This window comes from Sus scrofa, chromosome 4 (genome assembly GCF_054392235.1).
Source record: "Sus scrofa isolate SSC_HxYL_T2T_F1_AM1 chromosome 4, Sscrofa_HxYL_maternal_Yorkshire_Landrace_v2.0, whole genome shotgun sequence".
NCBI classification, from domain to species: Eukaryota; Metazoa; Chordata; class Mammalia; order Artiodactyla; family Suidae; genus Sus; species Sus scrofa.
The window spans coordinates 134,210,001-134,225,000 of record NC_139386.1 but is presented as its reverse complement, the minus strand read 5'-3'; the positions used below and the strand labels follow the sequence as shown (position 1 = coordinate 134,225,000).

Here is a 15,000-nt window from a genome sequence, read left to right as displayed (position 1 = left end):
ATAATTTTATTCACATCATATTTCATACTGATTATGTATTGATGACATTGATTCATTTACTCTTTACAGCGCCACTTGCATGGATATTAAATCTTATTGACCACAGATGAATTTTAATTTCAGATTGGTGATAGATTTTTCCATCAGCTCTGATAGTATGTTTGACTTTTTCATCATTAACCCAGGCAATCACACAGCACTGAGTTATTGCATTGAAACAAAAAGCACACACCGCGCTTGGTAATTCTTTATGGATTTACAATAGGAACTTCATTAATGTCTGTTGTAGGGATCACAAAAAAACAACATTTATCTGCAAATAGGAATTTAGCAAGCTTCAAAAGTCTCAGGAAAAAAATTAGGCTTCTTTGTCTTCGGTAATGCATTTTCTTAATGCCGCGTGCGGGGAAAATGACTAATATTTGAAAACTTTGAGCTGTTTAAAATGACACCGCCGTGTTTTCACGCTCCTTTGGGTTGCTTTCCCTACTCAGCTTTGTGAGATGGTTTTAAATGTATTTCCGGTTCTTTAGGGGGAACGTTGAGCGCCTCGAAGCACGAGCACTTTTCCTTATTCCCGTTCCTCCTGTGGGAAAAGCTCCATACAATAGTCTCTGTTCTCTTTGAAGACTTTTTTTTTGGAAATTCACCAGTCGCCATGGACGACCCATTTCAAGCTTCTTTAAGGCCACGCCGGTCCCTGCACATGCTTACCCATTTTTATGGTTTCGGTTGTAAGGACGTGACTTTCCAGGGCAGGGTGGAGGGTGGTGACAGGAACCCCTGGAGGTATCACCCATCTCAGCTTAGAGGCAAAGCCATTCGTAGGGAGGCTCGGGAGCCAGAAACGAACAGTAGGCGACTCGGAGGGCTGCTCTCCTCCCACCACCTTCCGTGTCAAAGCTTGGGTCTTCCGGGCTTTCGGGTGCTGGTTTTATACCATGTCCTTCCCTGACTTGGCAAAGCATAAAAAATGATGGTTACGGCCACCAGTGTGCCCCGTGACCACGGAAGGATGTGAGACAAGGTGGAAAACGGAGCCAGAGCCCGAGGGACTGAGCACGGGAGGGACTGAGCACAGGCTGCGCGTCCACTGGGCTGGGTCTCGGGCACCACCTGCTGAGTCTGAGATGACGTCACGTGAGGGGTGTCAGGGAGGCGCGTCGGTCCCGGGGTGCGGTGTTTGCAAGAGCCTGTGTGTGTGTGTCATGCCTTTGCTTTGCGTCCTCGTCCTCTGTCTGGGCGCCTTTGGCGGCCGGGCCGGGCCGGGCCGGGCCGGGCCGGAGAGGGTGTTCCCTCCGGGAGACGGAATGTATCAGGCGGCGGAGGAGCACCTACCTGTGTGTGTTTTCGTCCTGCGGGAAGCCAGCAGAGGACAGGTGGCCTTCAGGAGTTAGGAGCGCTTGAAGGCGCACGGAAATCTCACTTCAGGCCCTGGGCTTGTCACACGTGGGTGAGGAGCCGTGTGCGGGGGTGGCATTAGTGCAGAATGTTCTGTGGGCCTGAGTGTCTCAGGGTTGCTCTGGGCGCTCCGCTCTCCATGAGCGCAGTCAAGGCCCGAGGTGGTTTCTGTAAGTAAAGGTCCGGGCACGTTCCCGTGGTCCAGAGAGATGCTAATGAGCGGGCATGGGGCGGGGTGCGGGGGGGTCATGAACATACATCCTGATGGAGCATAACCTGCTTTTTGGACCTGGAGAATGCTTGAAAATGATTTCTTCTCTGGAGGGGATGAGATGGGGGCGACATGACAAATCGCTCCGTTTTATTATTTTCTCTCTCGTTCTCCATACTTTTGTAGGGAAAATTGGACATTAATTTTGGCCGCTTTCCTTCTGTCCGCAGAACCAATTACGTTTTTAGTGCACGAGGCGTAATAAATACACCCGAGCCTCCTCTGGCTTCAAAGTAATGAGTCGATTATTTGTCCCTCCCTTCGTTAAGGCAGCTAATTGTATGGAAAGTATAGGCTAGGCCCCCATCGTCTGGCCCCTCTCAACTTTTATCCTCCTGAAATTCGTGCCCAGTATCTGGGATGTCGAGTGACGCTGCTGTTGTCCTGTGTCACTCGCTGTATGTTGTACATTCGGAGAAGAATAATTTTACGCTCTTAAATCACATGGTCCCTTGACTGCGACCTCAGACCAGTAGTGTTCCAGGCTCTGCAAGACGGCCTGGCCTGTATCGTCAGAGGAGGTGCGGCTGCCACCGTCAGGAGAGTGTGGGCTTGTAGAGTTATGTAAATACAATCAAGAATTGTGGCTGACGTTTTTCTTGGAGGGGGTGTAAGTTTTGGCCTGCTCTGGAGCTCTTTCTTCCACTCGGGACTGATGCTTCCATCTCGGATCATCTGTGCTTTTCAGTCTCTTTGGGCCGGAGGAAAACTGAGCGAGCATCTAGTCTATGTCCGTAATTGGTGTGTGTGTGTGTGTGTGTGTGTGTGTGTGTGTGTGTGTGTCCATCGTGGAGGACATTTGATGCTCATTTATTAAATATGCTCGCTGGCTGCTCCCGCATCTTTGTGCTGGACAGACAAATTACCTTTCTCACACTGAGCCTCCACTCTGGGGAATTAAGCCTCCACCACTTTAATTAGCTTGGAAGTGGGGGGTCGCAGCTCCTAATAGACTTCAGGCTTTGAGTAAGTTAGGGAAAGGGTGAGACGAGAACTTCCTGGGAAGCTCAAAATGTCATTTAAAACCCATAAAACCCTAATATATATTATTTCATTCTGGTAATTGCAAACAGATTGTATTTGACGACTGTGGGTTGTCATTTCCCGGAGACGTCGAAGTTCGACTTCCACGGACTACGTTCTAGTTATGAACACATTGCATGTTGGGTGTATTTACAGAATTTATGTCCTGTTAGTGACATAGCAGACAGGAAACACCACGAGTAGTGTCTGAACATCTGCGTGGGTACACATACGTGCACAGGTGCACACGCCTAGAGAGAGAAGCGAGCGCACGGGCGAATTGGGGACACGGGGCAGCAGAGTGATCGCGGTAACTTCGGTGTTGGTCTAGTGGTATCGAGTGCCCAGCACTGCTGACTGTCCTCCCCATACGGTATGGTCCTGTCACAGCCTGATTCTCCCCACCTTAGAGATGAGGAAACCGAGACACAGACAGCTGCGTAACCTGCCAGCGGTTTCACGGACGGTTGAGACTCTTAACCCAAAACTTCCTGAAGAGGGATTTGGTTCTGATGCAACTTGTAAGATACAAGCGCGAGGCAAGATGCTCTAAGTCATTCTTTTCAGAAAGAAACTTGCCTCTAACAGAGTTAAGCACACTTCACTGCAGAACCTTGCACCAGAAACTTCCCGAAAGTCCATTTCTTGTCTCATTTTCCCTGCGAGGGAAAGTGCAGAAAACGGTCCGCTTTAGTTCTTCGCCGCCGGAGCGAGTAGCCTAGAAAGCCTCCGTCGCGTCACTGCTGGAACGTAATCTAATAAAAGAAGATTAGTGAATGCAGAGGAGACAAAAGCAGGCGTGTTTGAGTTTCATCTCTCTCAAATTTAGCATTTTAGCTAAGATGCCCGTTCTTCTCTCTTGCAGGTCTGCTAAAAGGTCAGAGTGATGCAGAATGCGTGCCTTCATCTCAGATTTTGTTCATCGCAGGTGGATCCCCTGTGTCTTCAGTAGACAAGTCACCTTTGTAGCACCAGTGCCAGCTCCATGCCATTGCACCTTCTTTAGTCTTGATTGCCCTTCCCGCATTTATTGGTGTATTAAAATGACTGAATATGAACATTAAGGACGCCATGAACCTGGGCTAATGGGAGACTGTAGAGAAAATGAAAAAAGATCCACCGGAGGACATCTTTGGGGGGGAGGGAGCTTGGGAGGAGGGAGATGACTAATGAAGCTAATTAAAAGAAGCATTCAAATCTGCTTTCTACCCTCATTAACAATTAGCAGGGCACTGGCCAGAGTTGGCACCCTGCGTTTTACCTTTCCAACATTCTCTTTGCTCTTTGTATATTTAAGTGTCGTAAGGAAATGTGTTTCAATCAAAACTGAACATGAGATAAAGGAAAGATGTGGCTTTTGTGATATTCTATCACAAACACTTTTATTGTATCTCTCTGTAAAATACAATGTATGTATATGCATGTAAGTGTTTTTGTCCTGATGTTGCTACTCCCATGGCAAAGGAAAAAAAAAGAATGAAAAAAAGAAAAAAAAAAAAATCATTGGAAAAAAAAAAAAATCAGGCTCCTAGCAGCTACTGTGTAGAAATTTCCCCCTACTTCTAATTTGCTGAATGAAGAAAAAAAAAATCTTTTATTTGTGATATTTTCAGAGACATTTGCTCTAGTATGGTGTATTTAAATAATAAAAACTTAAAAGAAAAAATAATTTGATGGCGTTTGGGTTTAAACACTGCTTTTTCTCATCTGTATTTTGGAAAAAACTTGAGTTTTTTTGTTCCACACCAGGCTCACTTTAAATCTTAGGGGTTGAGGGGAGGTGCTTTCTTTATTTCTGACTCAGCAAGGCAGTCCTCAAATTACTGGGCTTTGCTGTTTTGGGCAGGGGTACACAGCCCTGTTTCTCACGGAGTCCTTTGTGTGGGTTCAGAGCCCGCTGTCAGTGGCACGTCATCACACTTCCGCCCCATCACAGCGGGCCTTGTGTGTTTATATTCATACACATGGGTTTGACCCTTCGGCTGTGTGGTCTGTTCTTTTTTTTTCCTCAATAGGAGAGTCTTGGGCGTGGATGGGAAGCGTGGCAAAGAATGAGGCGTGACCATCTCCTACTCTCAGCAAGTTGATAGCCGCTGAGGAAGTGGCTGTTCTGAAGCCTGCCTGTGCAGCTGGTGCGGTTCCACTGGCGGTTAGGGACCTCGGGTTCTCTTCTGTGGGGGGAGCAGCCATCTCTTGCTGAGCTTTAAGACACGTGTGGTCTGCTGGATGAGTTATTTTGTTCGGTTCTTCCGCTCTCCTCCTGACCCTGCCTTTCCATGTGTTTGGGGGAGGATTTGGATTCATCTGGTGGTAGTCTTGAGGTATTTAGTGGCTAGTTCTAGGCAGCAGAGTCTCCCCAACAGCGCCTGCGTTGCCTGCCGAGGTGTCCTGCAGAAAGCACGTGTGGGCCAAGGACTGAGCCCAGGGCCGGTGCTGGCAGGAGGCAAGGCCCCAAAGCCTGCCCTGCCAGGCTGGTTCTTTGTGAGCCAGTCTCAATGACAGCTCCTATCAGAGATCAGTAAAACCAGGTGTGTTCAGAATGCTGCTTTACATTTTCTTCCTAAAAATGGCATCTTTTATTTTCTCTTGGTCCGGAAAAGCTCCAGATAGAGACACACCGTCGCTGAGAAGAGGCGTGGGTTCTGTAGACATCTGGCTGGCCACATCTCCGCTACCAGTCCGCCTCCCTGTGGGATCTGCTTTCAGAGATTCCAGGCCAAGAGGCAAAATCGTTACTCAAACTGAAAACACCCTATAAACCTCCTGTAGGAGAATTTCAAGGCAGAGAGTTAAAGGGAATAGTTTTATTCGAGTTTTAGAGAAAGAAAATGCAGGATAAAAAAATATAGTGAACACAATCGCATGAATAACAATACCTGTTTCAGCTGGATCCTTGGGGAATGGCTCAGAATTAGTTCTGGGTCTCAAGTTTTTTTGTTTCCCCCTCTGGATACTCCGAGGCAGTGTGGACTCCGCAGGACGGAAAGGAGACGTGTGTTAATAAGAATGCAAGCATCTTCTCTAATTCTCTTTGGCGTGAGCACTCGTGTCCCGTGCGGTGTGGAAATTCAAAGGAGGCAGTTAATAACCTTTGGTCAGTGGTACAGTGTGGCGTTTAGTGATGTGGAGGGTAAGGTCACTAAAGATGTTAAATGAACTGTTACGTGGCTCGTTCCCCAAGCACTTGCTGCGTCTTTAATAACGAGCTTCTAAAAGCACTTCCCGAGTTGCAGGCCTCTAAGATTACAAATGTCACTCTTGTTAGTGTAACCCACATGCTGGTGATGAAGGCTTCTCTTTGATGTGCTAAATGGGAGAAGGACTAATGGAGCCATGAATATACAATAGGCCATGTTTAAGTAGTAGTCTTGCTTTAGGTAAAACCCTTCCTTGAAACCAGAGGCATTTCAGACAATACACCCCGGCTCTAATGGGGATGCTCAGTGCAGATAGAAAGCTCCTGAAAACTCGCAGGCTTATTCTGATGTGAACAGTGCTTGAGTTCCTCCTCCCCCAACCCCAACGCTGCTGAGGGGGAAGAAAACCAAAACCCACGCGCTTGTTCACCTTTCATCGATGCGTTTGTGATGTGAGTGAGAGGTGCTCTGTTCTTTTGAGAGGACGCATCTCAGCCCAACCACGTCGTCGAGCAAGACGGCCCCCAGTCCCTGCGAGCGAGGGCGGTGCAAAAGGCAAGCAAATGGTGTGGAGCCCAGCTGAAGTCCTGATTAAAAAAAACCCAAGTTTATGGTCCTAATAAATGTCTCGAGCATGCAAATTGTCACTCTTGCTAATGAAACAATTTTGTAAAAGATCATCCTCTGAGAGGGTTTAGTGTTTTCCTACCTCTCTGTCTCGTTAGATTTACACAGTCAGAAAGGCAGCAGAGCCTGCATGAAGCTTCTCCAAACCAAATCATTTGCCTCCAGAAACTATTTCCAGCTCCTCATGATTTATTAGGAAAGAGTTTAAGGCGGACTGTAGCGTCTTATAAAATACAAAATGAGAAAACTGTCACACCGACATGAAGCCTGCGAAATTGTCATCCTTTAGTATTAACTGTATTTAAATTCATTTGCCCTTATTAGCACTGATATTTGGAACAACTAATAATCTCAAATGAAGCTCTTAAATTAAATGGCTTAAATGTCAATTCAGTTAGACGGCAGTGTGTGCACTACTGTATTTATATAAATTATTTCTCAGGGCCACAAAATTGTCTAACAAACAGCGGATCCGGGCGTTGGATATCAAGACCCTCTGGTGAAAAGCTTCGGTGTAGCCTGAACCACTGTTACAGATGGAGAAAAGCGAGTCCACAGCCCCCTTCACCCAGGAGTTTCTCTCCCGGGCGCTTCCACCTGTGACCCAGTTGGAAACACAGACTATTTACAGGTCGATGTTCCTTGTCACTTTGTTACTAAGACTCACCTATTGTCAGTCCAGCCAAGTCACAGAAATGCTTATTGCAGTTAAATAGCAATTTGTTTCCATGAAACTGCAATTAAAGTATTAGGAGCAGCCATGTTAGCCTGGCAGTGCTCTGAACACATGTTAAACAGCCAGCGATGCCCGCTGGCAGAGGCGGGGCTCCCCCAGCAGCAAAGCGGTGGGTTCCAGCTAAGAGGCATGTGGGGCCCTGTGCCCCTCTGGGGACCTGCCGAGAGCTGTGAGCGTCAGGGCTGCTCTAGGAAGGCGGACTGGCCCCTCCAGCGAGACTCTTCTCCCCTGGATGCGAAGGGCTTTCTGCCCGTAAGATGCGGCCGCGCTTCCTTGAGGGAACCTGTGTGAGAGCAGATTGATTCAGCCGAGACTGGACTGAAAGTGGGGGCCTCAGGCCAATAATGTACTACAGGTCCTGACACGTTACAGCTGTGTCAACAGGGCCAGGCTCTCTCCTAAATCACAGCTAATAAAGCAGAGGATGAGAATCCATTGATTCTGTTATAAGTTCTCTGAATGGCACTGGAAAGTTGTTTAATGAGTCTCGGGTGGAAGGGGCGAGGCTGCACCCAGTCACCGAAGCCCCGATGTTAGCTGTCCATCTTCCTCCAGGAGCAGGGCAGGCCCGCTTTCCCGGCTGTGAGCACCCGCAGCCCAGAGCAAAACCTGCGGGGGAAAGACAGGCTCTGAGCCGAACCCTTCTGACGCTCAGAACGTGCCGAGTGAGAGAGGTGAAATGCAGAGGTTTTTGCAGAAAATGCGAGCCCTCGATGCAAGATCCTGAGTGGGGGAAAGGGTTGCAGAGGTGGTGTCTGAAGATGCAATTAGCACTGAATTCTAACCAGCTGGCAAGCCCTCATCAGCTCCTGAGAACAGGAGGCGTCTCACCTTCCTTTGGCCTAGAAAGTTCCCCCTACCTTGCCTCAGAAGGCTTACGCCCCCAACGTTTTCAGGAGCCATCCTCGTGTGCAGCGGGTCTATTTGTAGGACTTGTGTCGTTCGAGCTAAAAAGAGGGAAACAAGAAAGGGTTTCTTCCTAAATTAATTTCTCATTTTCGGTGAATGGAGCTTTTAGGAACTGAGACGGGAAAATCTGAAGACAAACAGTTTACAAATGAAGATTAATTATGAAAGCTGGAAAGGAAATTGCCTGCCTGGGCGGCGATTGGAAGCCCTGTCCTTTAAATACGGTTAGGTGGCGACGGGCGTGTCACCTCCTCACCTCCCTCCGAGGCCTCTGCTTCGGTTTCCAGCGTCAGTTTATGGGATTGCCACGCTTTCTCTCACCCTGACCTCCTTAAGCGTGATGCTTACTATAATGACTCTGAGTGGAGTTGCGTAACGCTTTGTCGGGGTCCCTGTGTGTTCACCTTCCCTGTTACCCGTGTTCTCTCTCACGGTCCTTTCAATGATCCTCTTAATGATTCCTGCCTCGGTTTTAGGGGCGCGCAGGAAGGTTTAGAGGGTGACTTTTTCAGCAGAGCCCGGACTTGAGCGAGGGGACGTTCCCTCTCTTTAGACGCAGCGTTTAAGGGGGAGCCCAAAATCCCGACGTCAAGACGGGGCTTTCATGCAGTATTTTTGCGACTAGAACAAACACTCCATGAGGAACAAAATAATCACAATCTAAAATACAGGCAGGATCAGTATCACCTATCTTTCCGTTTCCTCAGGCGCCAACCTTGCTGGGCACCGTCCTTCATGCCCAAAGTGCCAGAACTCTTCTTGCCCTGGCACTTGGGGCATGTGCGTAGAATTGCCTTATAAATTGCGAGTGCAACAATGGTATATTTTAGTCTATGAGCTAGAACTAGGGTTTCCTTTCCTTAAATAACTAAAATATTGTATTGTTTTTATCTTTTATAGCATATTTATCATTTACATATTATATCACCTTTATCCACTCTGGTGGCCTCCAAAAACTTGTTCAGATTACCTGCATATTTTAGCCTTGCTCTAAAAGGAATGTCTCTTGAATTTTGACACATCTCAACAAATTCATGATGAAAAATGCGGTGTAATTGAGAACTCTGCCTACGTGTCGCTGTTGCTGAGGGAAAAGCCCTAGACTTTAGGAATTGTCCTAGTCCAGAAAGCAAAATGGGTAATTAATTATATCCCAGACAAAACGGCAAGTGGTATGTTTAAAATGTCTGAATGAGCTGTAATATTTGTGGCAAATAAAAGATCAGTGGAATTATTAGGTCAAAGTAGCCCGCATTTATAAGTCTAAAAGAAGTAATACACACGCGATCATATTTAGAGAAAATTCCTACATGTTCATGAGGCGAGAAGCAGACGTGTCACCAAAGAACTAACACTCCTGTCTGTCGTTTGAAGACAGGCGAGGGCCGAAGTCTTCCCATGGACAGGTTATATACCCTTGGTCACATCCAAACACGACGCCGAGCTGATTTTTAAAATTTTGTTGGCAGTACTTGCTCTTTTCCCATTAATTGCTAGAATCCAAAAAGACATCAAATTTTGTAAATAAATTGCTACAACACACCATTAAATCCAGCTGCCTATATTACAAAAAGAAAAATAGCGAAGAAAAATTTCTGCTCCATTTGCTAAAACATGCTTTTGATGTTGATATAAAGGTTAGGCAAAAAGGCCTTTTTAAAAAGTTCTTGGCGCAGATTCCTGATTGCAGTGGATGCCGGTGCCAACGTCCCCGTTCCCAAAGCCCGCAGCTTCTCTGTGTTATTTCGTGGAGTAACTCAGCCCAATGCCTTTCCCCTCTTAGTCTGCTAAGTACAAAATGAGACGTCAGTTACCCAAGATACGTTTTTTTTTTCCAGTCTGAAGACTGAATTACCCCTCTCCCAGGATAGGGATGGAGATATATATATATATATATATATATGTATATCTCCTCTTGAAATTGTAAGGACCTGAAAAAACATGCACGGATCAACGCAGCACGGATCAGAGACAGCGGCGAGTGGATCGGAAAGAAGGGGAGGCTGTGTGTTGGGAGCACACGCTGACCTAAGCGCCCAACAGCAGCAGAGGCAGGCCGGTCCCCTCACGGGATGGGGTGGGGGGGGATCTGCACCAGGTAGCGGGCGGGGCTGCACAACCCATGTGCTCAACTACTCGCTTATACCCGTCTCTACAGCTGCCCGGAAAACCATGACACGTTCCGGGGTGTCAGTACACGGCACCCACGCTCAGAGCTGCGAATGGGCCTGAGCAAGAGCCTGAATGGTGTCCCCGTCACCTTTGTTTTGGCAGCGGGGGGGGGGAATAGATGTTTGTGGGCTCTATAAAAGATAAAATATAATCCTGGGCTCTGGAGGAATCTCTCTCATGAGAAAGAGGGAGGAGGGAGCCCCGAAGAAATTTCAGGGTGCCTGAAGAGATGGCTCTCGGAGGGAGGACCGAGGGGTGGCGAGGCGTCTCCCCTGCAGATGGGGATGTGGCTGTCGGGGCTCCCCAGACGCACCCCACGAATGTGCCTTTGACTGTCCGAGTCCACTATGAGCAATAAGGGGCTCCGGCCTTTAAGCCCCTCGGGCGCTGCCACTGCGCCTGCTGAAACTCCAGCCAGGCCTTCGTGGGCTGCGAGCTGGTGACATCAAGAGGTTTCAGACGTTGGCAGGGCTGGTGGTTTTTAACAGTCGATGCGGTACAGCATTTGGCAACACTCACAGGTGTGTCACGGAGAGCAGAGGTGAAAGGACTCGACAGATTCTTGATGAAAGTGGGGTACCACGGGGCAAGGAGCATCGCCTCTGGTTTGTTGAAGCTGCGGCCCCTGGAAACGAACCCTTCCTTTCTCCGAGGGGAAGGAGGCGGTGGGGGCCCGAAGAGATGGAGGGGGGCAGATTTGAGTTTCCTGATGTGTTTCCGAGTGAATCGGGCGGACAAACAGGCTTGATTTTCAAAGGACAGGCGATCCTAAGTGGATTTCTGACGCTGAGGCTTTTAGCTGGGCCTTTCTTCCTGGGGATGGGTGTAATTCCCAGAACTCCATCCGTGACCTCATGCTCTAAGCAATTGTTTTTCTACCCTCTAAGTAGTAAAACATGTTTTAAAATTAAAAAGAAAGGGGGAGAAAGATTCCGGCTGGCTTTGGCGCTCTCAAAAGCCAGACTCTCTTTGCTGTGGGCCAAGCGTGGTGTAGCTGTGTGATATTTTTCTCCCTACGTTGTGTTTTGCATTTTTTTTTTTTTAGGCCAGACTCTGATTTCCAACAGGCCCACCAAAGGATTCTGCCTCTGGAATCCCCTTGTTTTGTATGCAGATGGCATGTTAATGAACTCATTACCGTGCATTTTATCCAGCTCTGGACAGATTTGTGACATTATTTTTCAAAACAAAACGGGGTTAGGCAGTTGGTTGGTTGGGCCTGATGAGAATTGGGTGACTAAGTTAAAAAAACGCTTTTCAAAACACTATCCACTTGCTAAGGGTGGCTGCTAAACCTTCTCTAAAGCTGCTCCTACCGCGACTCCTGCCCCTAAAGAGGGCCCTGGGCTTTCCCCACCGTCCTAAAGACTTAGTAGACTGCGGAGCTTCCCGAAGGTGTGTCAGCCAGTTCCATTCTAAGACCAGGCGACTCTGGGCTTCCCCTCGGATGCTTGCCTCGGGTGTCTGCGGGCAGCTTGTGAATATCCGTGGCCTCCTTGAACTTAGGCTTCCTCACCGACCAAGGGAGAGGCGCCGAGAGTTCCTGGGGGAATGTTCACCCTGGACTCTGCTCCTCATGCCTCACGGCCTCCCCTTTTGGGTCAGAGCCTGTCCCAAAGCACACGGGGTGCTGTCATGCGAAATAAGCACCAAACAGGGAGTCGGCAGATACTTGGACCTTAATTTTAGGCCTGAAGGGAAGTCAAACGGAACCTATAATTAAATTTGTCTTTCCAATCAAATATTAGCCATGGGCTAATCATTTACTCTCTCACCTCATTTTGCCCATCTGCTGAATAGGAATTTACTAATCAGGGCTGTAGTTGCCGCTGTATTGGATGGGTCATTAGAAGCTAGAAGGGCTTTTACCTTCTGAGGGTGGTATCTTGGGTCATAACCACGGAAACAACAGAGAATACAGCAGCGTCTCCGATGTAAGGTTTGGCTATGAGGTCTTCAATTTACTTTGAAAATTATCATAGCCACCTGTCACCTGTCTTCTCCAATGGAGGGGCCTTCACGGGGTAGGTGAATCCAAGAGAGTGGATAACATGCCAATCATTCATTTTTGGTTTAGAATGTAATAGGTATTTTTTTTTATTTAAAAAAGTGTTTTTTGAGCCATTTAAGGGTCACAGAAAAATTGAGAGGAAGGTACAAAGACTTCCCACTTTCCCCCCACCCCACATGCAAGGCTCTCCTCCGACCGTCTCCACCAAAGTGGGACATGTCTTACAGCCGATGAGCCCATGGTTGCTGGCGTGTCACCATCGCCCGGAACCCGTAGTTGACATCAGGGCTCACCCTTGGGGCTGGAAAGTCTCTGCATTTGGACAAATGTAGAATGACATGTATCCGTCATTACAGCGTCACTCAGGATTCTCACCACTAGAAAAATCCTCTGTGCTCTGCCTGGTCCCCTGCCCCGACAAACCCTGCTGGCGACTGGCCTTTTTACTGTCTCTATAGGTTTGCCTGGTGTAATTGGAGTCATATAGTATGTAGTCTTTCTGGGTGGGCTCCTTCTTCTTCTTCTTTTCTTCTTTTTATGGCCATACCTGTGGCATATGGAAGTTCCCAGGCTAGGGGTCAAATCAGAGGTGCAGCTGCCCACCTCCACCACAGCCATGGCAAGTGGGATCCGAGTGGCATCTGTGACCTACACCGCAGCTCAAGGCAATGCCAGATCCTTAACCCACCGAGTGAGGCCAGGAATCGAACCCGCGTCCTCATGGACACCAGTTGGGTTCATAACCCTCTGAACCACAGCAGGAACTCCTCAGGTGGGCTTCTTTACTTAGTAATATATGCATCCACGTGTCTGTCTTTTCATGGGTCAATATAACTCCTCTCCCAACAGCCCTGAATCATACGCCGGTGTCGGGGTGAACCACGGTGCCTTTATCCATCACCTACGTACGTCATCTTGGTCGCTTCCAGGTTTTGGCAGCTATGAAGAAAGCTGCTCTAATCAACTGTGTGCAGGTTTTTCTGTGGCCATGAGTTTTTAATTCTGTAATTTTGGAAAGCAAGGTGATCAAGCTTTTGTTAGGTAAACGTTACACACAATTGGCTGTTCCATAAACTCAGACCAAATGGTGGTAGCTCGGGAAAAGAGAGGAACATCCATTGAACGTTTGTGTGGCCGATGCCTCCTTTTCCTACTATATCCCCAGCTCTCAGCTCCGAGGAAGATGCTGCTACTCCCCTGTTTGTAATTGAGGGAGCAGGGACTTCGCGAGGTTGACTGAGGGCTCAAGGTCACACGCTACAGAGGCCTCTGAAGAAGGTGACTCCGAGCCCGGAGCCCTCTCCAGAGCCCCGGTGCCTCCTGGCGGGGACACCTTGTTCCGATGAACGCTCTTCCGCAGCTAATCCCCTGGCTGGCTGGTCTACCATCAGATAGGGGGGTTGACGCTACACATTCAAACCATCGCACACTCGTGAATATTAAAACTGTTTGGTTGCCTTTGGAAGAAGCCAGTGGTCCAGGCACCGTTATTTATACGTGGGAGTAGTCACGGTGTCCTCTTGACCACACACTTGCCTTAGAAACGATAATCACCCTTATTTCCCATCCTGTGGCCCCTTCAAGACAGGCAGAGGGGTTATCATTTGCTCTTTGTCTGGTAATTCAGTTAGAGCGAACTCTTATTGAGCTCAGCACGTTACACGCAGTAACTGGTTTAATCCTCATGAGAAACCTATAACGCTGGTCTTACGGATCCATTTCACTCATATGGAAACTGAGAATTAGCATCTAGGTTGGGTAACGAGTCCTGCACGTTTCGCACTGGGGCTGACACCTGAGCCAACCTGGCCTGAAATATCCTGCCGGGTTCCGGGTGCTGCCCCTCCTTCAACTCTCGTGACAGCCTCATCACAGCAGGTGCGTTATTGCCATTCTACAGGTGAGGACGTGGAGGTTCTGGGAATTTGGCACCGTGTGCCAAAGGCCTGGCTGGGGTGGCCCAGAACTGTGTCACTCTGCAGAGTCGACCCCGCTCCTGAGCCGCCCCTGTTCATGGGCAGAATAAGCTGTGGGGCGATGTGGAGCACTGGGGCTGCTGGCGTCCTCTGTCGTAGAGTCTGCGGGAGCCTTCTCCCCTCGTCCAGGAGCCATGTATCAAATCTCATTAGCTACTGTTACAACAATGCAAGCCCAGCTCCTGGTTGGTTAGCATATTTCTCCTTTACATTTTCTAAAAAAGGCTGCAATTGTGAGTCACTCTCATTTATCAAAGGGCCCTTTCTATATCGGTAGCATTTATTTTTTCCATTTTCTATGAGACAAATCTTTGGCTGGAACATATTTTAATTTCATCTGGCCCACTTTACTCCATGTTGCTTTGGACAAACACAAGGCCCTTCTGAATGTGCTTCTGGCCTTTGCACACTTGCGAGCTGGGGCTTTGCGTCTTACTCCAGCTCAGGAGGTAGCTTTAGTTTAGAAACTTAGATTCCGCTGGAGTCGTCTTTAACAGATGGGTTCACTGCGGGTCCGACAGCTGTGTCATTCCCTGGCTCTTCCTCCGGGACCAGGGCTGCCTCCTCCGTGAAGCGTTCCTGGGTTTCCCAACTGCATTCCGGATTCCCCTCGGGGACTGAACCATCTGCTCTCCAGTCAGAATGAGAGCCCCTGGGGGGCAAGCGAGCATCTCCTTTCTGTCTGTGTCCCTACTGTCTAGAAGAGTGCCTGGCATCAGTGAATCTTTGTCGAATGA

The 15,000-nt window shown here is 48.4% G+C and overlaps 1 protein-coding gene and 1 long non-coding RNA gene across 5 annotated transcripts in view; one reads left to right on the top strand and one right to left on the bottom strand.

Annotated features, from left to right (window-relative positions):
* Positions 1-4,181, top strand: part of LMO4 (LIM domain only 4) — a 16,294-nt gene extending 12,113 nt beyond the window's left edge. For 3 of the 4 annotated variants that reach the window (XM_085020175.1, XM_021088448.2, XM_021088449.2), the window contains one exon: positions 3,561-4,117. In XM_085020175.1, coding sequence (XP_084876301.1) covers positions 3,561-3,582 — 22 coding nt within the window. In that variant the 3' untranslated portion in view covers positions 3,583-4,117. 4 annotated transcript variants of the gene reach the window in all.
* Positions 4,025-7,515, bottom strand: LOC146404287 (uncharacterized). The gene is made up of 4 exons (XR_014844908.1): positions 7,127-7,515; positions 6,263-6,419; positions 5,572-6,001; positions 4,025-5,458 (listed from the first exon to the last, which is right to left on the bottom strand). It is a non-coding gene; the product is annotated as an uncharacterized LOC146404287 (long non-coding RNA).
* Positions 7,516-15,000: the final 7,485 nt, after the last annotated feature.